Source organism: Carica papaya, chromosome 1 (genome assembly GCF_054855325.1).
Source record: "Carica papaya isolate Zhongbai chromosome 1, ASM5485532v1, whole genome shotgun sequence".
NCBI lineage: Eukaryota > Viridiplantae > Streptophyta > Magnoliopsida > Brassicales > Caricaceae > Carica > Carica papaya.
In genome coordinates this window covers 16,833,626-16,858,328 of record NC_142309.1, presented here as the reverse complement: position 1 = coordinate 16,858,328, position 24,703 = coordinate 16,833,626, and the positions used below count along the sequence as shown (strand labels likewise).

The 24,703-nt window shown below is 34.9% G+C and overlaps 2 protein-coding genes across 6 annotated transcripts; both read left to right on the top strand.

Annotated features, from left to right (window-relative positions):
* The first annotated feature begins 9,894 nt into the window (after positions 1–9,894).
* On the top strand, positions 9,895–19,260 carry LOC110813310 (P-loop containing nucleoside triphosphate hydrolases superfamily protein). 4 transcript variants are annotated; one of them, XR_015819452.1, is made up of 9 exons: positions 9,895–10,047; positions 11,544–13,084; positions 14,142–14,321; positions 15,259–15,354; positions 15,444–15,567; positions 15,706–15,838; positions 15,927–17,693; positions 17,808–18,606; positions 18,702–19,260. XR_015819452.1 is itself a non-coding variant. In XM_088220829.1 (8 exons), the coding sequence occupies exons 2-8, from the start codon at positions 11,725–11,727 to the stop codon at positions 18,228–18,230; spliced, it is 4,092 nt and encodes a 1,363-aa protein (XP_088076955.1). In that variant the 5' UTR covers positions 9,895–10,047; positions 11,544–11,724; the 3' UTR covers positions 18,231–19,260. The 4 variants fall into 4 exon arrangements, 1 of the variants encoding a protein (XP_088076955.1); XR_015819449.1 differs by having other exon boundaries at positions 15,259–15,363; XR_015819450.1 differs by having other exon boundaries at positions 9,897–10,047; positions 11,559–13,084; positions 15,259–15,363.
* Positions 19,261–20,643: 1,383 nt separating this feature from the next.
* Positions 20,644–23,902, top strand: LOC110813308 (Sec14p-like phosphatidylinositol transfer family protein). Of its 2 annotated transcripts, none has more exons than XM_022040387.2 (6): positions 20,644–20,817; positions 21,573–21,686; positions 21,811–21,987; positions 22,273–22,371; positions 22,632–22,874; positions 23,293–23,902. In XM_022040387.2, the coding sequence occupies exons 2-6, from the start codon at positions 21,612–21,614 to the stop codon at positions 23,713–23,715; spliced, it is 1,017 nt and encodes a 338-aa protein (XP_021896079.1). In that variant the 5' UTR covers positions 20,644–20,817; positions 21,573–21,611; the 3' UTR covers positions 23,716–23,902. The 2 variants fall into 2 exon arrangements, with proteins under 2 accessions (XP_021896079.1, XP_021896078.1); XM_022040386.2 differs by having other exon boundaries at positions 20,676–20,817; positions 21,509–21,686.
* The last annotated feature ends 801 nt before the right edge of the window (positions 23,903–24,703 follow it).

Sequence of the window (24,703 nt, the reverse complement as noted above, 5' to 3'; positions counted from 1 at the left end):
AAAAAATAAACATGATGATATCTGATGAGTCACTTTCTGCGATACTCTATAAAAATAATTTTATTAAATAAGATATATGTAACTAAATTGTAAATTATAAAATTTAAATAGAACTAGATGACAAAAAAAGAGTCTTATTTGAACACATATATATCTTCTAAAAATAAACTAAATTCGAAGTTGTCAAGTGAGATAGAGAGTAAATTCTTATAAATTATTTGAGAGTTCACTTATAATATCACATGTTGCAAACTCATACATTGTGTCAGCTCCATAATATGTATGAGATATTGAACTTCAACAAGTTCAACAGAAGATAGTGAATGTATTTTTATATACTTGTAAATAAGAACTCTCCATTTGAGTCTCAACTAATGACCCATAAGCTCAAACACTTACCGATATATGCATTTACACTAATTTTGTATATCCTAATTAGGGATAAATCTTATCTTACCTCCTCAAGCTTTTGTATACCATTATGTTGCGTGTCATATCACCTTTCAGTTCGAACTCCTTGTAATTTATGAGTATATAATTATAACCTCTAAATTAAAATCAAAAGGAGATACAAGTAATCACGATAAATTTATTAGTTCCTCGCCTACGAGATGCTCCATATTATATACATGAACCACATTTTTGCCAATATAGAGGATTGTCATTTCAGCCAACCATAATAGCCTTATGATTACAGAAGGCCACGGTGAAATTGGGACAAATTTTAATATTTTTGGGCATAATCACAAGATTAAAATAAAGTGATTAATTGTTTCCTTTCTCTCCCACACATTGGGCAAATAAAGTCAATATGCATACTTTTCTGAATCGGTTTAAATTTGGCAAAAAAAGATATTTGTTGATAATAAACCTTACTATATGCTTAACTTCTTGTGATAGGAGGAGCCACAACCATTTCCTGAAGATTACTTTATTTCTTATCGAAGTTTTTGCATTATCATTTTAATGTTTGTACCATGTTCGATAATATCAATGATACAGAGAGTTGGATGGACACACCTTGCATATATATAACTCCAACTCAATCTAAAATTAATTTATTTTCTATACCCATCAATTATTTGTTATTCACTTATAAAGCATGATAATACATCTCATCTTATTTTACAAATTAAATTTTCATGCTAAATTTAAATACTCTGTGATTAACAATTGCATGTCCATTAAATTGTTGATATTTTTATTTCTCCTTATGAGAGTATATAATAATAAATTTAATTTTCTCATTCAATTAATTAATTTTTGTAATAAATATAAGTGTTTATCTATAAAGTTTGAATATTAGCTAGATAATTGGTATTTTCATCATCTTTATGTGTCTTGAATGTCTTTATTGTAGGAATGTAAGTGTCGGTGGTGTATAAGTATCATTTAATTAGTAAAATATATGATTTTTACTAAAAAATAAAATAAAAATTAATTTTTTGATATTATTACTCAGGTGTATCATCTTCATATTTGAATGTGTTGAATTGAATTAGATCAAGCCAACTAAAATAATGTTTGGCTTAAAAGTTCAAATATATTCACTCATTGTTGATGTATTCATTTAATTAGCAAAATGTATGATTTTTACCAAAATAAACAACATAAAGCAGTTACCCATCTTAAATTACCTTCGACTTAGAAATTCAAACATAACAAGTACAAAAAGTAAATGTAGAAATAAACTCATCAAACTCGATCTATCTCTTAAACTTTTCAACCCTAATTACCTCCCTCTCCATCTCTCTTTCTCTCACTCACTCAGACACACACACACACACACACAGACATCTAGAATTTTTGGTAAAGAAATAATTATTTTTTAAATATTTTTATCTTACTACTTTCTAGCTAAACTTGAATGTTAATAAATGATAAAAAAATATATATATAAATGTAAACATATATATCTAGATAAAATAAAAAGTTAAACAAATTAAAATTTTCAAATTAAGTAAAATTTTGATTCAAATTCTAATTTACTAATTATAAATTGTTCATACCAATCTTTGACATAATACTTGTTTAGACATAGACTCAATAATTAAATAAGCAAAAAAAAAAATGTTACTCAAGTATATGTGTACTAATAAGATATGTTTAAAATGCTTAATACCATCTGATTTGGGGGCCTTTATTGGTGGCTCTAAATTAGAGAGGCCATAATTATTGCTAGTGTTGGAGATTTACTGACTTGATACTATGATCATGTGACTCCAACTATGCATTAATGCAAGCCCGAAAATTAGAGAAAAATATTATCCAACTATCATGTGTAAAATATGAATTTAGATGCGAGTCTACATGGACTTATGATGATAGATTAAATAATATCATTAGTAAAGCATGGAGATTGAGTTCTTATTGTAATTCATGGTTAAGGCTAATTTGAAAAACTAAAAAAATAAATGAAGAGACTTTCAAATAATGGGAAAGAATTTGCATTGGGAATACAAGGCACCAAATTATCGTGCTTCAGGAAAAACTTTCATATAGCTAAGTCTTAGATTTAATAAACAATAGTATAAAAGGGCAAAAGGCTTAGATTTAGATATTATTGAGTTATTGACTCAAGTAGAATTGATACGGACTCAACAATCAATAGTGGGTCATATGTCAAAGGTTATAAGGTCATGCAAAACAAATAAAAGGAAGTTGTACAACGATGAATTTGATTTTAGCTATTTCATATTCGAACAGACATCTTGGTCCCCCTGAATCAAATACATTTATTAAAAGCTCAGACCCTGATGAAAGACTGTTAGCATTATTAATGAGAAAGTATGAAGCATATGTTAGAAACTTTGATGCAAAAATTATTTTTTATTGAATTCGACATATTTTAAGGAAAAAAAAAGCAAGTAGAATGTTAAAGTTACATATTACTCGAAAATGATGCAGTCATAACATGATTGAAAAACCCATTGATAAAAACTATAATTCTTTAACTCATTTCTTCTCTCTATCTAGTTATTATGCACAAGAACTCTGAAACTTTAGTTGATGAAAGAGACTTTAAAAAGAGAATTTGTACTCTTTTTATAGTTGAGAAAAGAGACCAAAACACATTCAAAGTAATTGAATATGTTGATAATCGTTTCTATTATTATACTTTAATTATCATAAAATACAATAATTTTATAAATTATTTTAAGATTATCTACTCCATCAAAATATCTTTTTCCTTTACAACGGTTATTTATCATTTCAGGTGTTCTTTAAATTGGTTTTAATCGTTATAAGTGAATGAGAAAAATAAAATATTATTTTAGTGGATTATCTACTTTAATTGCTAAAATTAACAGTTTATTTATACTTTTACTCTATAAGTATTGCAGAATGGTACCATCAATATTTCATATATCCTCCATTGATGATAGCACAATATTTAGTGTTATAACAATAGAGAAAATTAAAACATATTAAGAATATCATTACTATATATGAGTATGCTTAGGGAAAAAAATTAAATTTGAGAAGAATGCTATATGTTTTAGTTCAAATGTGTTAAATAGTAAGAGATCAACATTATTGTAGTTAATCAATGTAAAGTTATTACAGACAAAGATGAATATCATGATCTCTTTACTATTTAAAAAGAAATAAAATAATTTAAATTATTAGAACAATTAGTTATTATAATTTAAATAATTATAGTAATTAATTATTTTAATGTTATATAATTAATTATTATTTTATAATATAATTAATTAAATGTAGTACTAAATTTTATATGAAAAATATTTTATAAAAAAATTTTATTAAACGCTGCACTTTTTTTTATTTTATAAAAAAATATTTTTAAAATGGTTATGTTAACTAATGATATGACACTACTGATGCCAAACGGACACGAAGCATGACCAATACATTTACAGAACCAAACCTTCACCCGGCTACAAATAGATTTCCACGTAACATCTCTTTGATTCTCCAAATTTATGGTTTCATTGGTGCACATGATCAAGGCAAGGCCATATGCGTACCAATCATGGGCTATAATATATATATATATATATACTTGGAAGAATACCAATCACGGAATGTTAGTTGTGATCCATTTTTACTTTTGACTCATGCTAGCTAATAATTAATTAAAACAACATCCTTATTAATTGATTAATTCACCTATAATCTGCACTGTTAATGACATTGATGTAACACTCCGTTTTTTTTTTAAGGGTGTAATCTAAGACAATTTTGTGCCCAGACACGAAAGTGTCGTCTCCAATCCACCACAAACATAGAAACCCGACTCGAATCTATTACTCAAAATCACAATAAACATGCAATCCTACATAAAATATCACAATGAAGGTTAATTTAACAAACTCCCAACAGACCCACTATCTACACTACTACTAGTTATTACACACTCAATCATGCCAAATGACAAAAACATTATTGCCCGGTTCCTCTATCTGCTAGGCTCAGAAATCAGCAACTCTGATCCTGACTCCATCCCTACTCTATCTGTAAATGATACGGAGTGAGTATATACAACTCAGTATAGTAAAAATTAGGTTACAAACATCATATACAACAATAGGGAACTCAGAAGTCCTAAATGTACTCCACCTACTTAACCTAATACCTACCCTTGGTAATTTAAAAGATAATGCATGTTAATTGTGACCGCCCCTCGATGTTCCCTAACCGTACAAATACATTTACTCGTCACCAGTATCGGCGATCACCAATAAACCACCTATCTCTCGACCCCTAATAGGCTACACACACACAAATACTATTCTCACCCATCACCAGTATCAGCGTTCACCAATAAACCGCCTACCTCTCGACCCATAATAGGCCACACACACACACAGATATCATTCCCACCCGTCATCAGTATCGGCGACCACCAATAAACCGTCTATCTCTCGACCCCTAATAGGCCACACACACACACAGATACCATTTCCACCCGTCGCCAGTATCGGCGACCACCAACAAACCACTTATCTCTCGACCCCTAATAGGCCACACACACACACAGATACAATTCCCACTCGTCGCCAGTATCGGCGACCACCAACAAATCGCCTATCCCGCGACTCCTAATAAACCACGCACACACCCAAATACCATTCTTTCCTGTCACCAGTATTAGCACTCACCAATAAACTGTCTACCTCTCGACCTCTAATAGGCCATGCACACACATAGATACCATTCCCACCCGTCACCAGTATCGGCAACCACTAATAAACCGCCTATCTCTCGACCCCTAATAGGCCATACACACACAAAGATACCATTTCCTCCCGTCACCAGTATCGGCGACCATCAACAAAATGCCTATCCCTCGACCCCTAATAGGCCACACACACACCCAAATACTATTATTTCCTGTCACCAATATCGGTGACTAAACCCTTTCTCGTCGAAGACCCCCGACCATCACCACTATCGACGATCAACTTACTTTTTCTAGGTAGCGACAACCAATATCGGCGTCCCCTAATGCTACCAACTCAACACAATATCATCCTGTCCGTACATAAGACATGCACTAACACTTCACACACTCACACTTGTAATGTTTCCTTGCCAACTATCACATTTACAGCAGTTATACCAACCTACATACAACTTATACTCTCACACCACACAGCTACACCACTCATCCCCTCTCCTTACACAGAGAACCCCCACACCTCTATTCCGACACTTCATTCCCCCGGTCTACGGCCTCCCTTTTCTCCTCCTAAATCTTCTACATCCACACACACTACTGCCTCCCTTACCCATATCCACCTCACTCGCCAGATCTCTTATTTTCTCCCCCTCCACGGTCTACTCTAGATACTCCACTCTCAAATCCCGAAATCACCTCTCTCTCCTCCTGTGGTCCCCTCCGCAAACCTTCACACTCACCAACTCCTCTCCCTCACAGCCCGCACTCACATACACCGCACTCCTTCCCTTCCTTCCTCTTGTGGCCTAGCCTCCTCCATACGCCCCCGTTCACGCACAACATCTCCTCTCCCTCACTGTCGGCACTCACACACACCGTACTCCTTCATTTCTCTCCACCCGCGATCCAGCCTCCTCCATACGCCCCCGCTCACACACCACATCTCCTCTCCCTCACAGACCACACTCACACACACTGCACTCCTTCCTTCCTCTCCTCCCATGGCCTAATATCCCCCATGCGCCCCCGCTCACACACGACCTCACCTCTCCCTCACATGCCTCTCTCCCACGCCACACTTCTTCTTCTTCCTCCTTCCGCGGTCTCATCCGCACACCTCAACTCACACTCATATCAACTCCTCCACTTATGGCAAGTTTTCAAATCCAGATCCACTAAAAAGAAATTTAAAATTACCGTACCTCCCATTTCCATCTTCCTTCCTCCCGCTGATCGCACCGTCGCCGTCCTCTTTCTTCTTCTCTCTCCCTTCTCGTTCCTCTCCGCTTCAGCTCATCTCTTTCTCTTTCTCGAACCTTCTTTTCCCTCCCCGCTCTCTCTCTTCTTTGCTTTCTCTTTTCTTTTTCTTTTTCCTCCCTGTTCTATCCCTTCTCGTTCCTCTCCAATTCAACTCCTCTCTCTCTTTCTTGCTTGAACCTTCTTTTCCCTTCCCTACTCTCTCTCTTCTCTGTTTTCTTTTTTTTTTTCCAATTATTACATTGACGTTTGTACTAATGCAATAGGCTCCTAATCCAGATTCATAAAAAAAAAAAGCCAGCCAATGCCAACGTGGGATTGAATTTTCAATTTTCATTACCAACGGTAAATTTGGGTAGCAGCAGCACGGTTATTGCTAGTAACTGAAATCTGTGACTTGGATAAGTGAATTGATGAATGGTGAAACTGAGTACCGCAACCATGTATCCTGACTGAGTCAACTCGTCGGAGTCGCGAGTTGTTAGGAGGAGGAATTTGGCAACCAGATTCCGCCGTTGTTGTTTTTAGACCTTTTTATTTTTTGTTTTTTCTTTCCTAAAAATTTTGAATTTAATTAAACTGGTCGGGTTCTGTTTTTCTCTTATTTTTTATTTTGTATGTATAAATGTTTGCCAACCAAGACAGGTTGCACCAAACAACATATATACATTTTGGTCATAGTTTAATCACAAGCCTTATTTTTTTATTTCTTTATTTATTTTAGCAACTCAGCAGTCATGAATTATGAGTGATTTGTCTGTTTTAGTTGAAAAATAATTATTGTTGTGGCAAAAATATGGCATCTAATTAATGGGATTTTGTATCCTTAATTTGCCTTATGTTACCCCCAACACCCACAACAACCAAACAAAAAAAGGTGTGAATAAATTACGCGATGTAAAGTAATTGCCGATATAATCATCTCCATTCTCCTTTCCTTCCCATCAAGATTCAAATTTTAAATACTTGTGATGTTTTATTAAATATTTGTATGTTTAATTTCGTATGAAATTATATCCAAAGTTCTTGAATTTATTTTAACTGTAGCCTAAGGTTATTGTTATTATAATTTTAATTATTTAGCCAAGTAACCGTGTGAAATGTATAACAGTAACTCTGGAGGTGTAGGTTTCTTCTGAATTTTAAACAAGCTTTGGTCCAAATTTATTATTTTGTAAATATTAGTTATTTTCTGCTTACGAATTAGTAATAATTTATAAGTTTACGTATATGTTATGATAAAATTGTAATATATTAAAAACGAAACTAATTAAAAAAATATAATATGATTTTAATTTTATTTCATTAAATTAATAAAATCAAACTCAAAATTACTACAGCACAGTTCCATCACTGCTACAGCTGGTGGTTGAGTGTGAGACTTGAGATCCGGTAAAGACCTGATATCAAGTAACTTTATTTCATGCAAATATTCCAATCAGTTCATAGTGTTTTAATTTTAATCAAAATAAATTTGTTACATTTTTTTTAATAAAATAAACGTATTATATTTTATCAGTTAAAGATAATCGAAACGTTTTACGGTACCCTTAATTTTAAATTTTAGAAAAAATGAGCAACAATAATCAAGGAAGCAAATGGCCAAGAATTTGAATATGAAATGGATGTGATTAAATTCTATTTATTTTTATGTAATGTAGATTACAAATAAACCTTATGACTAGATGAAAATTATGAAAAATAAAGACCATGATGAGTAGATCAAAGGTAACCAATCTCACGCATGACCGACCAATTATGAGAATTATTAGTAGCTAAATTATATTGTTAATGATTTCTGAATTAGATACTACTTCAACAGTCATTGATTTTTAAAGTTTAGTGGTAAATTTTTCCCTTTATTTCTTTGGTGAATTACAAAATAAATAAATAAATAACATGTAATTATAGGTCACATATTTTTCCTTTTTTGCATTTGCAAACACTGCACTAGAAATAGCCTCTGTGTACGTAATCATGATTAATGTCAATGAAATTATCATTATTACTATTACAAAAATATGTAATTCTTGTTATTGTAATTAAATATGTAAAATTTAAAAAATTCATGAATCATGCATGTATAAGAATAAAATTATTGATTCACCGACTAATTAACGAGACAATTCAACATTACGAGAATTATGTATATATCAAATTATAGATACACTATTTTAAATTTACCGTTAGTCAATCTTACATAAACACTCTGTACTAATTAATAAAAGTATCGTTCCAAACAAATAATATTATTTATATTTAATATAAAAAAATAAAACTCATAATTAAATAAAAAATGGTATTTCACTTTTACCAAATTATACGGTGCCTTTTTAGTTGTATCAATATGTGCTGTAAACTATTATAATATATTAAATCACACGTTTTATTAATAATTTTTGTTAAAGTTAATAAAATTTCATTTAAAAAATAAATAAATAAAACTAAGAGTATCAAAATAAAACACACAATATACTCATTGCTCTTATTGTTCTCACACCTTTTTCCTTCTTTTATTTTTATAATTTAATAATATTATTTTAAAGAACTTTTCAGAAAAAAAAAAAATATTTTTTTAAATAGTTATGTATAATTTCACAAAATATATTAAAAAAGAAAAGTTAATATTATTGTAATAATTTAAAGTGTATATTGATATAATTGTAATATGCAATTTAATATAAATATAAAAATGTGAAAATATTATCCGTTAAAACTAGTATACTAAAGCATATATCTGCATTAATTTAATCTAGTAAGCATCTTGATCAAGTCGTGGTCCTGCATGAAATAATAAAATTTTTCGTTTTAATGTTTTTTTATTTTTATTTTTATAAATATTTTCAAAACAACAAATTTTTATTTAATTAAATTTTGATTAACCTATTAAGTTTTAACTAGCATTATTGTACCGTATATGATGCAACTGTTTTATATACACGTATCAACTAAAATGAATGAATATATATTATATTAAATTTTGAATAAAAGTTATTGTCAGAAAAATGCCATATTAGAATACAATTAAATTGTTTCTAAAAAATAAAAATAAAAATTATATGTTATCTTCTTGTTTGAGTGTGTATGTGGATTTAAAATGATCAAAATAAAACTCAATCCAGTTATTTTCTTAATTAACAAGCCTTAGATATAAATAATTTAGAACAACCTATACATATACTCGTGTTTATTACATAGTTTATTAATAAAATTTAAATGATTTATTATGATCCTTAAACACAGAAAGTAGATAAATGTTCAACCCTGAATCTTCCATAATTGCCCTCTGTGGTTATCCCAAAAAGTTGTCCGTTTGATCCACCCAACCAAATCCAAAACATACGAGGGACAAGATATGTAGATATGTGGAAAGAGAGGGAGTTTTTGGTAATATCGCTATAATCGGATTTAGAATAAAAATTTCGTGATTTATTAATAAGCCCGGAGTCATTTAACGGTGATCGGAGAAAAAACCGGCCGCTGAAACGGCCTCATTATTTCCTATATAAACCCATTACCAGACCCTCTCCTTCCCTCATATTTGCTCTCTTCGCACTCTCTCTCCCTATTAAGAGCGCCTCTCTCTCTCTCTCTCTCTCTCTCTCTCGTTACTCCCTCTCTAGATTCAAAGCAGCTCTTAAGAGGTAAAAGAAATATAAAAAATTCTTTCCCTTAAATACGGTTTTTTAATTAATCATTTCTTTTTGAAATTATCTTATTTTTTGAAACTTGTTAGAAGAGTAATGGTCTTGTGGTTGTGCCTTGAGGATCAGAGTGCAGAAATGAGATTCAAGGATGCTAAATCATATGTTTCACTTGTGGATTAATGTACTTTCTTGGTAATTGTGGAGATTATCTGGTTTGATCTGGGGAAGCATGGGCTGTGATAGAACGCCTAATTTGTTGCAAATATAGTTTGGTCTTTTGGAGAGATTAGATGCGGGAATTAAGGCGATAAAGAGGGGGACTAGTGAGAGTTGGAACCCTAGATGCTTACTAGCGTAGGTTGTAGATTGTTATTGCTATTAATGTATTAGGGGTTTCGATCTGGGTTGATTTGTCGGTTTATTAAGCAGACTGGTGCGTCTTAATCGTGGTCGACTTTTGGGCTGATTCGCGGAAACGTCGGTCACTTCATGCTTTTTTTTTTTTTTTTTTTTCCTGAGTTTGGTTGCTTCTTGCTAGGTTTCTTGTCGCTTTCTTGTATGTGTTGAAGGTGCTTGATAAGATGGGGCGTAATGCAAGATTGATTCCTCTTACGTTCTTGTTATTTTGATTGTTCTTGTACATGAGACTGTCTGGTTGTGGTTCCTTAAGAAGAACATCAATTCCAATCTTAAATTCCATGGATATGCATGATGTTGTGTTTGTTGGTCCAATGATGGTGCTTTTTGGGCACAGTACCCGTATGTTTATTCACTGTTGAATTCTGTTAAATCAAATTAAATAACTTCATCTAATGGTGGATAGATGGATGTGTATTATTAACTGAATACAGATTTACCGTTCTTGCTCTTTCAATATGAAGAATTGTGCGTAGCAAGGCTTCATATAGTTCTATGAGCTATAAATAACTGATTATATTATGCTATAAGTTAGAAGACAAACAGGAAAATATGATCTCCCAATAGTATTTATCTTTATGGCTTTTGGCTTCCTAAAATACAATTGAGGTTACATTTTGTCCATAATAATGAAATAGTTAGAGAAGGAGAAGAGATTTGTTTGCTTAGCCATTGATATGAGACAATGTAATTTGAGGTATTGAATAGTTATTGTCGATTTGAGCCATCAAAATTCTGTACTAATTGCAAACCAAGGCCAAAAGATGAACAATATGGCAATGGCCTCGGTCTCATTGTTGATGATCTGAATTTTCATGGCTTTATATTTGACGAAACCACTTTCAACTCATTTCCTTAAGTTGGAAGCATTACATTATGTGTTAAATGTGTTTGGCTAGGAGTATGCACTTCGCGGTTGGTCATGCAGACTATTTCTTGACTTCCATGTCTTAGTGTTTAGCAGTTAAAGGTTTATTTTCCATTGAATCATCTTGCAAGCAACTGACTATTCAATGACTTTCTTCTGCTTTAACCATTGCTAACTATGTACTGAAAAGCTTATTAATTATTTGCAGCTTGTTCGTTTGCAGAAACTGCTATGTTTTAGAATTCTTTTGAGCACACTGCCTACGGATTTAATTTTTATGCCTGTTCTTTTGGCATGTCATGTGTATCATTTGCTGAAAAGAAAACACAGATAGCACCAATTCTATTTTCCTGGAAGGAGAGTTTTGTGTGTATGCATTTACATATGAGATGGGCTCTCGAGGAAGACCGTTATTTGATCTCAATGAACTCCCTGTGGAGGATAATGAAGAGACTGAGAATGCAATTTCCTTCCAGCCACAGAAGGCACACCCGTCAGTTAATGCTCATCCTTCTGAGTTGTTTGCAACATCAGCAGGTGCCCAAGGGATAGTAAATAACCATGCCTTTTCACATGCATCGTTAGTGTCAGGATTTCAGCCCTTTGTTAGGGCCAAAATGCCTCATTCACCTGAAGTGGGTGTTCAACAGAAGAGGGAAGGTGATCTTCCCAAGCTTGTATCATCATTGCCCTTAAAGTTGAGTGTTTATGAGGAAATAAAAGCGGCATCTTCATCTGTTCCTCTTTCTACGGATGCTCAAACTGTTGAAAGAGAAGAAGGGGAATGGTCTGATGCTGAGGTTTTGGCAGATGTGCATGCAGAAGTTAGTATTCCTGAAAGAGGTAAAGTTTTACAGGAGCAGGGGATGCATGAAGTGGTGGATCCCAGTGCTTCTGGTGTTGCTGTTGAGAGGATTAAGGTTACGGAAAACAGCAACCATATTCCCTTGGGAGTGGACAAAAATGAAAACTCAAACTTTCAGAATAGCAGCAGTGTGCAAAGTTCGGAATGCGGTGCTAAAGGTGATGTTCCCATGGATGTTCAGGAGGAAACTCAATTGGTACCTAAGCAAAGAGAAACAAAAGGTGTTGAAGCAAGCCATGCCCTGAAATTTGCAAATAATATAGGGAAAAGGAAAATGGATCAGCAGAAAGAAGCAATGCTGGGAAAAAAACGCAATAGGCAGACTGTCTTTCTTAATTTGGAAGATGTCAAGCAAGCTGGCCAAATCAAAACATCGGCGCCTAGAAGACAGAACATTCCACCCCCCATCATACGTACTGTTAAAGAAGCTCGTACTGTCCCTTCATCTTCTGAACGTGTTGGAGAAAAGCAGGGTCAATCCTTAAATAAAGATCAGAAACAAGTTGATGTGCACAGTAGTGAAGTATTTACTACCATGGAATCCCGTGAACCTAAATCTGATTGTAATGGTGATATGCAGTCTGGAATACTAACTAGGCCTAGGAGACTCAATGGTGATATGGATGGTTCCACGGAGGTACCTGGACCATTTGTTCCGAGACAGAATTCATGGAAGCAGCCTACAGATTCTAGGCAGCTTAAGAGTTCACAGTTTTCTAATCGGAAGCCCTCCCTCATTAGTCAAGGTTCCATGGATTCAAAGTTGGGAAACAAGAAACTTGTTCCTAACAAGAAGCCATCTAATGCCAGTAACCAATATCAGGACACATCAGTTGAGCGTCTTATAAGGGAGGTGACTAATGAAAAGTTTTGGCATCACCCAGGTATGGAGTAATATAAGTTTCAATATCTATGAAAATTGTTATGACTTTTGAATCTTTTTTCCCTTAAAAAATGCTGTTGTGGATCCATATTGAGTAATTCATTCCATGTACTTCTGAAGTGGAAATTCTTGTGTACCCAAAAGAATTCTCATAGTGGAAATTCTTTTATAACTTTCTCATGCCAATCCTCCGTGTCCCTCCAATTATCACCCTATGGGGGAATCATAACACTCAAAAGGACATGGAAGGTGATGAGATTTATATTATGAAAGCTTGACTTAGATTATGTTAATACATTGATTATTTGTCATCATTTTGCATCTCTTTTCACTTTTTCCTCATCTCTAATCTTTCAGTTTCTATGTGTATAATTGTTTGTAGTATAAATCTGAGGGGCCTCAATGTGCTTTGGTGTTTTAGTGCCTTCTTTTCCTATCAATTTTGGAGTCGAGGGTAAGCTGGTTGTTGTGTTATTTTTCAAAGTTAAAGCTGCCTGCTTCCTCTCATTCGTGTCCTAGGGCCAGGAGAGACTGGTGGGCAGAAATTGTCTTATCAGGCTTGAAATTTTGTTTTCTGTAAGCATATTTCTGTCCTGTGGTTTCATGATGCTTTTCAATTGGTTATAGAAGGCAAGTAGTTTTTGCATAGTTCATTGTCTCTTTGATCTATAGTTATTACTTATTCCTTTATTGTTTTGGTTGGAGATATCTTAGGTTAAGATTTCTTGTTTATGTCAACATAAGATATTTATATTCATACTTTCAGTTCATTTATTTATTCCTTTCCCCCACTTGCTTGGCTTTATAGGAAGTAACCAATTAAAAGCTTGGGCTTGGTCAATGTGTCTGTGCTGCTTTTCGTTATGAGCACATCAGTGATACGATTTGTGTTTTGTCACATTCATTATGTGACTAGCCAAATTATGTTACTTTGTGGTGATCTACATTTTGTCTATTCTTTTCAAACTTTGCTTTTGTAGAGTTCTTATTGTGTTTATTTGAGTCTGTTTGTGTTTATACTTGTATTTGAATGTGATATCACGTTTATTGTGCATCAGAGGAGACAGAGCTCCAATGTGTCCCTGGTCGGTTTGATTCTGTCGAGGAGTATGTCCGAGTATTTGAGCCTTTGCTTTTTGAAGAATGCCGAGCACAACTTTACAGCACCTGGGAGGAGTTGACAGAAGCAAATGCACACGTGAGGGTTCGGATAAAGTTCATTGAAAAGCGAGAAAGAGGTATTAGCATGATTTTGCTTTCTATCCTTGTCATATACGATACGTTGAAGAAATTTTGTCTTATCTAAATATTCTAGTTTGTTGATATACCTATCACACACAGGTTTCCTTTTGAAGGAATGAAGGGATGATATAGTGCTGTTATATAGTTCTGATAGACCATGAGAGAAGGGCATTTTAGGAGGAAAATATGCTGTTTGAGGGAATGCATGTCATCGCTAGTTTATTGAGCAACTGTTATGTATTTTCCTTGAATCTATCTGGAATTAGAGGATCTTGTTAACCATATTACTGTTGACCATAGGTTAAAATTTTCTTGCTATTTCTCTCTTAGTCCACCTTATTTTTTCTTCATATTTCTCTAATAGTCTTAAGGTTTCTAAGTATTATTTTATATAATCTCTCTTATTGTCCCTTACTTTTTATTTTTAATATTATTTATGATAATAGTCAACTTGTTTAAAATGCAACAGGCACAATCAGTTCTTATTTTTTTTTTACAATCATAAAAAAATTTGCATATATATATATATATGTAAATATGCTATAGTTTTATGCATAAATAAAGTACACAAACAAATAAAAAGTAGAAAACCTAAAAATTTATGTAAGTTGAGATGCAATTATATTTTAGCACGAAAGAAAAAAGAAGAGTACTTAAGATTTACCATATCAAGTGTTATCTCAAAAAAAAAAAAGATTTACATATCAAGTGAGCTTTGCCTCCTCTCTCCATCCATGAAATCTCTGGCTCTGCCATTGGTTGGCACCAAATTAAACTGTGATAATGCACTAAGTTGTTTGAACAATTGACTCTTACAGTTATCATTTATGTTTTCATGTGTTATGTATGCAATCCTCCTCTAGATCCAACCGTCTTTGTAGTATTTATTTTATTTTTGTCAACCAACTGCAAAGTTTTCTCATTTTGGACTAGGATGGTATGATGTCATAGTTCTTCCAGGCAATGAGTGCAAGTGGAATTTTAAGGAGGGTGATGTTGCAGTTCTTTCTAGTCCTGTCTCGGAACCAGGTTTGATAAGTACGGTTCTTGCCTGGCCAATTTATGATATGGGTGATCGAACTTTTTGTTTTAATTCTGATACCTTCATCTCTCTTTAGATGAGGAACCTGAGGTTACTGGACGTGTTGCTGGCACTGTGAGAAGACATATACCTGTTGATACACGTGATCCTCCTGGCGCAATCCTCCATTTTTATGTTGGTGACGCTTATGATTCTAGTAGGTTGGTTCAGACAGCTTGATTCTTCGTAAATATCTTGTTATCACTTAAATGTTCATCTCTTCTGGATGTTCAATCGTTGTGAAATTTTAGCAAATGTTCAGACATGTTCTTAGTCTTGGTATTTTGTTTGTTTCCCAGTAAGATTGATGATGATCACATCCTGAGGAAACTTCATCCTAAAAGCATTTGGCATCTAACTGTGCTGGGTTCTCTTGCAACAACACAGCGGGAGTATGTTGCCTTGCATGCATTTTCTCGTCTCAATTCACAGGTAGCACCTGCTCTTCATTTTGTAGAACTCGAATTATTGTTCTAGCACCATCGCGTATTTTATGGGCAGTTGACTTGTCCTTTTACAGATGCAAACTGCAATCCTTAAGCCCAGTCCAGAACACTTTCCAAAATATGAGCAGCAGACCCCTGCTATGCCCGAATGTTTCACGCAAAGTTTCATTGATCATTTGCACAGAACATTTAATGGTCCTCAGCTTGCTGCAATCCAATGGGCTGCTATGCATACTGCTGCTGGTACAAGTAGTGGAACAATGAAGAAGCAAGATCCTTGGCCTTTCACTCTTGTACAGGGTCCTCCGGGGACAGGTAAGACACATACTGTCTGGGGTATGCTAAATGTTATCCATTTGGTCCAATACCAGCACTACTATACTTCTTTGCTAAAGAAACTAGCACCTGAGAGCTATAAGCAAGTTAGTGAGAGCAACTCAGATAATGTTGTCATGGGGTCAATTGATGAAGTCCTTCAGAACATGGACCAGAATCTTTTCCGTACTCTTCCAAAACTTTGCCCCAAACCTAGAATGCTGGTGTGTGCTCCATCTAATGCTGCAACTGATGAGCTTCTTGCACGTGTTCTTGATCGTGGTTTTATTGACGGTGAGATGAAGGTTTATCGGCCTGATGTTGCAAGAGTTGGGGTCGATTCACAGACACGTGCTGCTCAGGCAGTTTCTGTGGAGAGAAGAACAGAGCAGCTTTTAGCAAGGCCTCGTGAAGAAATTTTAGGACATATGCACAATTTGAGAGCACGTGAGGCTGTGTTGTCTCAGCAGATTGCTGGGCTTCAAAGAGAACTTAGTGTTGCAGCTGCTGCAATACGGTCCCAAGGATCAGTCGGTGTTGACCCTGATGTCCTCATTGCTAGGGACCAGAATCGAGACGCATTACTGCAGAACCTTGCTGCTGTGGTTGAAACTAGGGACAAAGTTCTAGTTGAGATGTCTCGCCTTCTAATTGTAGAAGGCAAGTTCCGAACTGGTAATAATTTTAATTTGGATGAAGCACGTGGAAATCTTGAGGCAAGCTTTGCAAATGAGGCGGAGATTGTTTTTACCACTGTTTCAAGCAGTGGTCGCAAATTGTTCTCTCGTCTTACTCATGGTTTTGATATGGTAGTCATTGATGAGGCTGCTCAAGCTAGTGAAGTAGGAGTTCTACCTCCCCTCTCTCTTGGAGCAGCAAGATGTGTACTTGTTGGGGATCCTCAGCAGCTTCCTGCAACAGTTATTAGCAAGGCAGCTGGGACATTGTTATATAGCAGAAGCCTTTTTGAAAGGTTTCAGCAAGCTGGATGTCCCACCATGTTACTCTCTGTGCAATATAGGATGCATCCTCAAATCCGAGATTTTCCTTCACGATACTTCTACCAAGGACGCCTTACTGACAGTGAAAGTGTTGTTAACTTACCTGATGAGGTGTACTACAAGGATGCTTTGCTTAGACCTTACACTTTCTTTGACATTAGTCATGGCCGGGAATCCCACAGAGGCGGTTCTGTCTCTTATGAGAATGTAGATGAAGCACGCTTTTGTGTTGGCTTGTACATGCATCTTCAGAAAACTTTGAAATCCATGGGCGCAGGGAAGGTTTCTGTTGGTATAATTACCCCGTACAAACTGCAGTTGAAATGCCTTAAGCATGAGTTTGGAAACTTATTAAGTCAAGATGAACTGAAGGATCTTTATATTAATACCGTAGATGCATTCCAAGGTCAGGAGCGCGATGTCATTATCATGTCTTGTGTGCGTGCTTCAAACCATGGGGTTGGCTTTGTTGCAGATATCCGCCGAATGAATGTTGCTCTTACCCGTGCTAGAAGGGCTCTCTGGGTATGGGTCTTTGCCTTCCTGGTTTTATGCTATTTCACTAAAAAATTAGATGCAAATGATAGCTATCTTTTCCTTTCTGGTTTGTTTTCTAGTACTGAGTTTCTTGTTCAACAGGTTATGGGGAATGCAAACTCTTTGATTCGCTCTGATGACTGGGCAGCATTAATTGCTGATGCCAAAGCCAGGAACTGCTTTATGAACATGGATTCCCTTCCCAAAGAGTTTTCAATACCAAAGGTATCTTCTCATGCTTCAGGTAAAGGTCCTTCCAATATGAGAGGCTATAGATCAGGTGGACCTAGAAACAGATCATTTGATTTGCATATGGAGTCCAGGTCGGGGACGCCATCTGAAGATGATGAGAAATCGGGTATGACAATAATTTCTAGGAATGGGAGTTATCGGCCCTTTAAACCACCAATGGATAATTCCTTGGATGACTTTAGTCAGTCAGCAGATAAATCTAGAGATGCCTGGCAGTATGGCATACAGAAGAGACAAAGTTCTGCCAGGATTTTGGGAAAGAGAGACTCTTAGCCTTCAGTTTTTTCGTGGTTATTGGTGAAGCTTCACAGTACGGTTAGTTTCTTCAGCCTATGTTCTTGGTGCCAAAAGTTTTGGCCTTGCCATTGGCTCCTGACAGTTGCAGGCCCAAGTGCACAAATATAAACAAGTGTATCCTACCCTTCTCTCCACATATTCATATGATGAAATTACAGAGGGGGAAAAGAACAGGAGTTTTGGATGAGAAGGCCATCAGATTGTGGTTCGAGCTTGGTGCTTTTCCTGAAGATCAAGATCAACATGAAGGACTTATTGAGTTGATTTGTTGATTTGTTGCACGGAGGTTAGAAGCTTTTGGGTTGGTTGTGGGAAACCAAACCTCCGTCCCACCAGTCTCCAGGCATTGAAGGTATGGAGGTTTTTATTTTGTTTGTGTAGAGGAATTTATAATTGGAAATTCACCCCTGAGAGCCCATTTTGATTTGTATTTTAAATGTAAACCAGCAACCAAATTTTGGCATCCAGAAGCTTTCTGCCTGTTAAGATGTGAGGCATGACTCTTGCGATTGAAACTTGTTCGAAGTTGCCATGTTCTGTGACTTCAATTGATCAAGGATAGTCGGGGATAGCTTAATTCAGATGCTTGCCCTTCGACCTGTTCTCTCTTCCAATTTTGAGCTTATTCATCTGTCATGTTCTGGGGAGAGTGACGGTGCACATATATGGTGGTCATATGGAAGAATATTATGTACAGTATTTGAACGTGCAAAAGCACTAGGATGACTTGAAAGAAGGGTCTGCAGGGCTTGGATGGATTACTGGTTTCTGTAGCTTCAGTTTTTTGTTTTTCCTTTCTTTTTGGAGTAGAATGAGTTGGCCGTGACAAGCGGGTGGCTCAAAATTTCTGTATAGAAAAGAAGGAAATTACAGGATTTGTACAAGAAAATTCTGATACCATAAGGTATTGGTCGTGGTAAGTCACTTGTATGTACATCATCTCCTATGGAATCATAGAAATTTTTCTGCGTTCCTTAAGGTTAATGAGAATGAGTTTTTTCTTCAATGCTTGGTTATTTGGTGTGGAGTCAAGTTTCATATTCATGTCTGAAGTTGCAGATAGAAGAAAGAATTTTCATCTCTTTGGGCTTTCCTCAAGCTTATTTTTGTTTAGTGGTTGAATAATAATTAATTAATTAATCAAACTAGGTTAAGTCAGGAATTAATAAAGAGAATCTGGTTAGTTATAACGTTGAATCTAATACCTGGGTTTGTCATGGTTGTGATGGTTTGCTGAGTCACAAGGTAAAAAGGTAGAAGGAGCCATCCGATGCTGGTGCAGACAAGGGAAAAACAGAGGCAGGAGGTAAGCCGGATTCCACTGTCTGTCTGTATGGCTGCTTACGTGAAGTGTAAATATTAGCGTATCTCAGAAATTGCACGGGTAAACATGTAATTTCAGCTGCATTCTTCTCAATTAAAGGAAAAAGAAAGTGTTGTGATAAAGTTTATACTAGAATGATAATGCCTTTGAAGTTATGTGAGAAAATAGAACAGTAGGTAGAATTATGAAGTGAGGGTGACTGGCATACCCATACCCTACTCTAAATAATGCATTACAAACTTTATTTTGAGGGTAAAAAGTGTATGATATTATTTATGGGTAATGAATGTAAATGGGTATATATTACCATGTCTTTGATAAATGGTCAACAGTTTTATTTTGTAGGACTTCAAATATTGAGTTGTCCAAATTCATATTCACGTGGGCGTAGTGTAACAAATTCGTGGCTTGTACTTTACGTAATTATTTAAAATAATATTTTATTTGATGTCAAGTAGTAATAATAAAGCCAATCAGGTTGTGATTACGTGCCGGTGAATTCATTAAACATCTCTGTGTAAGACTTGATGAGTAACTTTAACTCTGCATTTGTTTTGGTGAAAACCACATATTGAGAACTCGGTTTGCTTTTTTATTTTATTAATCATTTCTGAACAAAATCGTAAGTTCATTTCACTTGGACCATTGTAATTGATCGCAAACAATCTTTAATCATTCAACCTAATCAAACCCAGTTAGTAAAAAAAAAAAAAAAAAATCAGTCACTACTTTGATTTTGTGTTAATTAATCTCAATTATTTTCTATTGATTTCTGTTACTTCCGTTTAAACGCGTGCCCCGCACCAATTTTAGCCTTTATAAATGTGTTAATTTATATTTTAACTGAATTTAAAACATTAATAATTCAGTTAAGCTCGTTTACGTTTGCGTCCCAAAGTCTGGTGTTAGAATCTCTCACTATTTTGGTAAATTAATTTCATGGATTTAATCTTTTTATAATTTATTAAGATACAAGGAAGGAATCAGAGGGGGCTCACGCACGTGTTGTCCGTGTAGCTATTTAAAAATAAATACACCCTAAAAATCAATTTTATTTTAATTTAATTGAAACCAGAGAGAAGGAAAGCGACCCCGTTTCTTCTTCTCTCTGTCGCTGTATCCAAACAAATATTTCCGTCTAAACAACCAAAACTCTTCTCCGTCTCTTCTTCACTGTTGACCTCGCTCCAAATCTCCCTTTTCACCTCTCTCTGCCATCCCTCCTCCGAAATTTCTCAGGTAAACTTCTCTTCCCGCCTTCTTCTTCTCTCTTCTACTTATTTTCGATAAGGTTTCAGTTCGAGCTTCTTGTTTCCAATCAGCTGAAGAAATAAACGTGTTTGGTTTTAATCTCTTGGGTGATTTTTTGGTTTCATCAAATGCTTCTACAGTCGTTTTTTATGCTTTGCTACTTGCTTCTGCTTTTGAATTGCTTGGACCTTACTCTTGCAATAGATGCATCAGAATGAGAAAGGAAGAGATCGCCCTTTATTTTTCTATGCTTTTTAATTATAATTTTTAGCCTTGATTAGGTGGTGACATTTCCTCTGGCTAATCCATTCTAGGCTTAATTTTACCGATAACTCAAACTTTTATCGTCAAATGCATTTCATATTTTGGGCTCCTATCTGTAAATATATCTCAAAAACTCTTTGTCAAAACTTTTAAGTCGATGAACTTATCCACAAAGTTGGTCCTATTCTCTGATTTCACCATGGCTTCTTGAAAATTCAAGGAAGTTCTATTTGGAACTTTGTGCTGCTAAAAAAATCTTGACATATATTCTGCAAAAGTAGAATCGGCTTCAGAAATAGTTTATGTAATGCATTTCTGTTTTGACTGTCCTCTTGAACTAGCTTGTGTTTTTTGGGCACAGACCAATCTACAAAATTTCATGACCTATACTTGCATTCTTTTTCTATGCTTCTAGCGCGAAAGCTGGAGATGGAAAGATATTGATATTGGAATTGATAAATAATATTAAACATTTGAAGGGGCCAACTGTTGACTTTGAGAGCATCATCTTTTCAACCATGAGCACGGGTGTCAAAAAATCATCTTCAAATGGAAATGAGAAATCATTAACCCCTGATGACCATCAGGGAAAGGTATCTGTACTTTGGATGCCACCTTAGTGAGCATAAATGTTTTATTCAATTTGTAAATTAGAAATTCACTGCACGCAAACTTTACGAGGAAAGCTATTAGCAGATTAAACATTTTATTTTACAGATAAACGAGGTAAGAAGGTTGCTAGGCCCGTTGCCTGAGAAGTTGACCATTTATTGTTCTGATGCTTCAATTTCAAGATATTTAAGGGCAAGGAATGGGAATGTCAAGAAGGCAACTAAAATGTTGAAAGAGACATTAAAATGGAGAAATGAATACAAACCAGAAGAGATTCGCTGGGTATCCAACTCTTAAAGCTCTTTGATTTATTGGTGTGATGATCTTCGGTTAGTGTTTGCATTTTGGCATATGCTCTTTCGATGAACTTAAAATGGAGTTCATCCACTGCCCTAAATAGATCCCAACTTTCCCTTATTTGGTTGGAGAGACTTGGTAGTAGAGGGCCAGAAGGATCCTACTGCAACCAGCCACTCAACTGAGCAGCTAACTTCCTATTTATTTAACAAATTTTATTATAAATCTGATAATTTTGTTTAGTTATAGTTAATTTTGTTTCTGATGTAGGAGGAAATTGCCCATGAAGCTGAGACTGGGAAAATTTATAGATTAAATTTTACTGACAGGCATGGCCGGATTGTTCTTGTCATGAGACCTAGGTGCCAGGTTTGATATGATGATTTCTCCTTACTCTTGCATCTGTGTGAATCTATAAAGATATTGTATGAGTACATTGAATTGGACAATCATGTTATGGTATCTTGTAGAATAGTTGATTTCTCATTACTACTTCAGTTCCCCCACCAACCATCGACCCATTTGTCTTAATGAACTTTTTTCATGTCTGCAAACTATTCTTTTGTTTTTTTCTTAATATTGATTTTTTTATTTTTGGTATAATTTGCTTCAATTTTTTTTTTTGGCAGAACTCAAAGTCAAATAAAGGACAAATTAAGCACTTGGTTTACTGCATGGAGAATGCTATTTTAAATCTCCCACCAGATCAGGATCAGTTGGTGTGGTTGATTGATTTTCAAGGTTTCAGTTTATCAAATATATCGGTAAAGTTGACGAAGGAAACAGCCCATGTTTTGCAAGAGCATTATCCAGAACGCCTTGGTTTGGCAATACTATACAACCCACCCAAGTTCTTTGAACCATTCTGGATGGTAACTTTTTTTCATTCCTCAGTTTCGTGTTTTTGTTTTTTCATGAATATAAGAAGATATCTTAAATTGATCCTGGCAATCCAAAAGTATTTATCATTCACTTGACGTCTGCTGCTAGCCATCCAAAAATATTCACCACCTACTGTAGTCTGCTACATACGAATATATGAATTTGTAGCTACTGGTCAAGGATTTTGGACCAAATACTGAGAGGAACCTGGTTAATCCTAGATTTTTAATATTTGGAACTAGCTTGCTCAAACAATGATGCAACATGGGTAGCGATTCTTTTATTCTGGTTTCCTCTACTATAATAGCTGATCTATGATTTTAATCCACTGGGGTTTGCTTTGTATGGTATTGTTAGCGAGTGGCTCTGTTGAATTGCTTATAACCCAAGGAAAACATATTGTTGCAGCTGGTAAAACCCTTTCTAGAGCCGAAGACTTGCAACAAAGTAAAATTTGTTTATTCTGATGATCCAAACTCTAAGAAAATAGTGGAGGATCTGTTTGATACGGAGCAATTGGAGGAAGCATTTGATGGAAATAATAGTTCAGGTTTCAACATAAGTAAATACGCCGAGAAGATGAAGGAAGATGACAAAAGAATGCCATTGTTTTGGACCAGGGGAGACCGTGAGTCAGCAGCCACACAACCACCATTGGTAAGTGATGCTGCATGTTTGGATTCTCTCAATCTAAACTCAGATTTAGATGATTCCGATAGCGAGAAGACTGAGAGTAACTCACTTAGTGGGGTAAACTCGAAAGCCATTGGCCAGGATGAGAATGCTTTAGTTACAGATAATGGTAAGAATGATGCTAACGCAGGAGATTAATTAAGATGATGAAGACCAGATGGTGGTTGAAGTATATGTTATAGACAGTACCCATGTTGCCTTGCTGACTTTCAAAATTTTAAGCAAGAAACTTGAAATGGATGGAGGTTGTCTCTACTTGTATTATTAGCACATGTGGACAGTTTTTGCTCTCTCATCAATGAATAATGAGGAGTTAGTTTCTGCATCTGGATCCAACCCAAGTAGCATTTTCTAGGTTAAACATCTACTCTCCATTGTTGTGATTGTCAATGATTTCACTTGCAATTTAAGCAATAAACTCTTCATGCTAGCTTATTGAAGAAATTTAAATTGGGCAAAACCTATAATTCCCAGATGGCAAAAGATAGAAGAGGTCGCATTATTACTTTCTCTTTGTAGTTTGGAATTTTAGTTTCCATGTCGTGAATGAGGACAACAAAGATAAAATAGGTTAGGTGAGGGTACGAAAATGATTTTATGCAATATAAGTTTTTATATAATAAAACTCTGAAAAAGAAAAGTCAAACTATCATATAAACTTGAATGTAGGTCCCAAACTAATGGATGTTGTTAATTGGGTGCTTAAAAACTAAAAGTGGGTGAGGTTTAAATCAAACCAGGGATTAAGACGACTTGCGGCGACATGCTCGAGCGAGACCACCTCTCACAAGATCTCAACTAACAAATGAGGAATATTCTGGGAACCCTTATTATTATTATTATTATTATTATTTTTTCTCTTTAAAAAAAAGAGATATGTTTAGGGAAATTAATTTCATGAAATGCTTTAAAACTTTGTAGTTTTATTCTAAAGCATAAACAAATTAATTTATCTATGAATAAAATTTTTCATTTACATCTTGACTTAAAAGTTTATTAATTTGTCTTTCCATTCAACTTGAGTGTTTTATAATTTATAAACTTTAAATAAATTTATATATTTATTAATTATTCATCCATCTATCATAACAAAAATGATTTAAGCACAACCACCCTTTACCAGTAC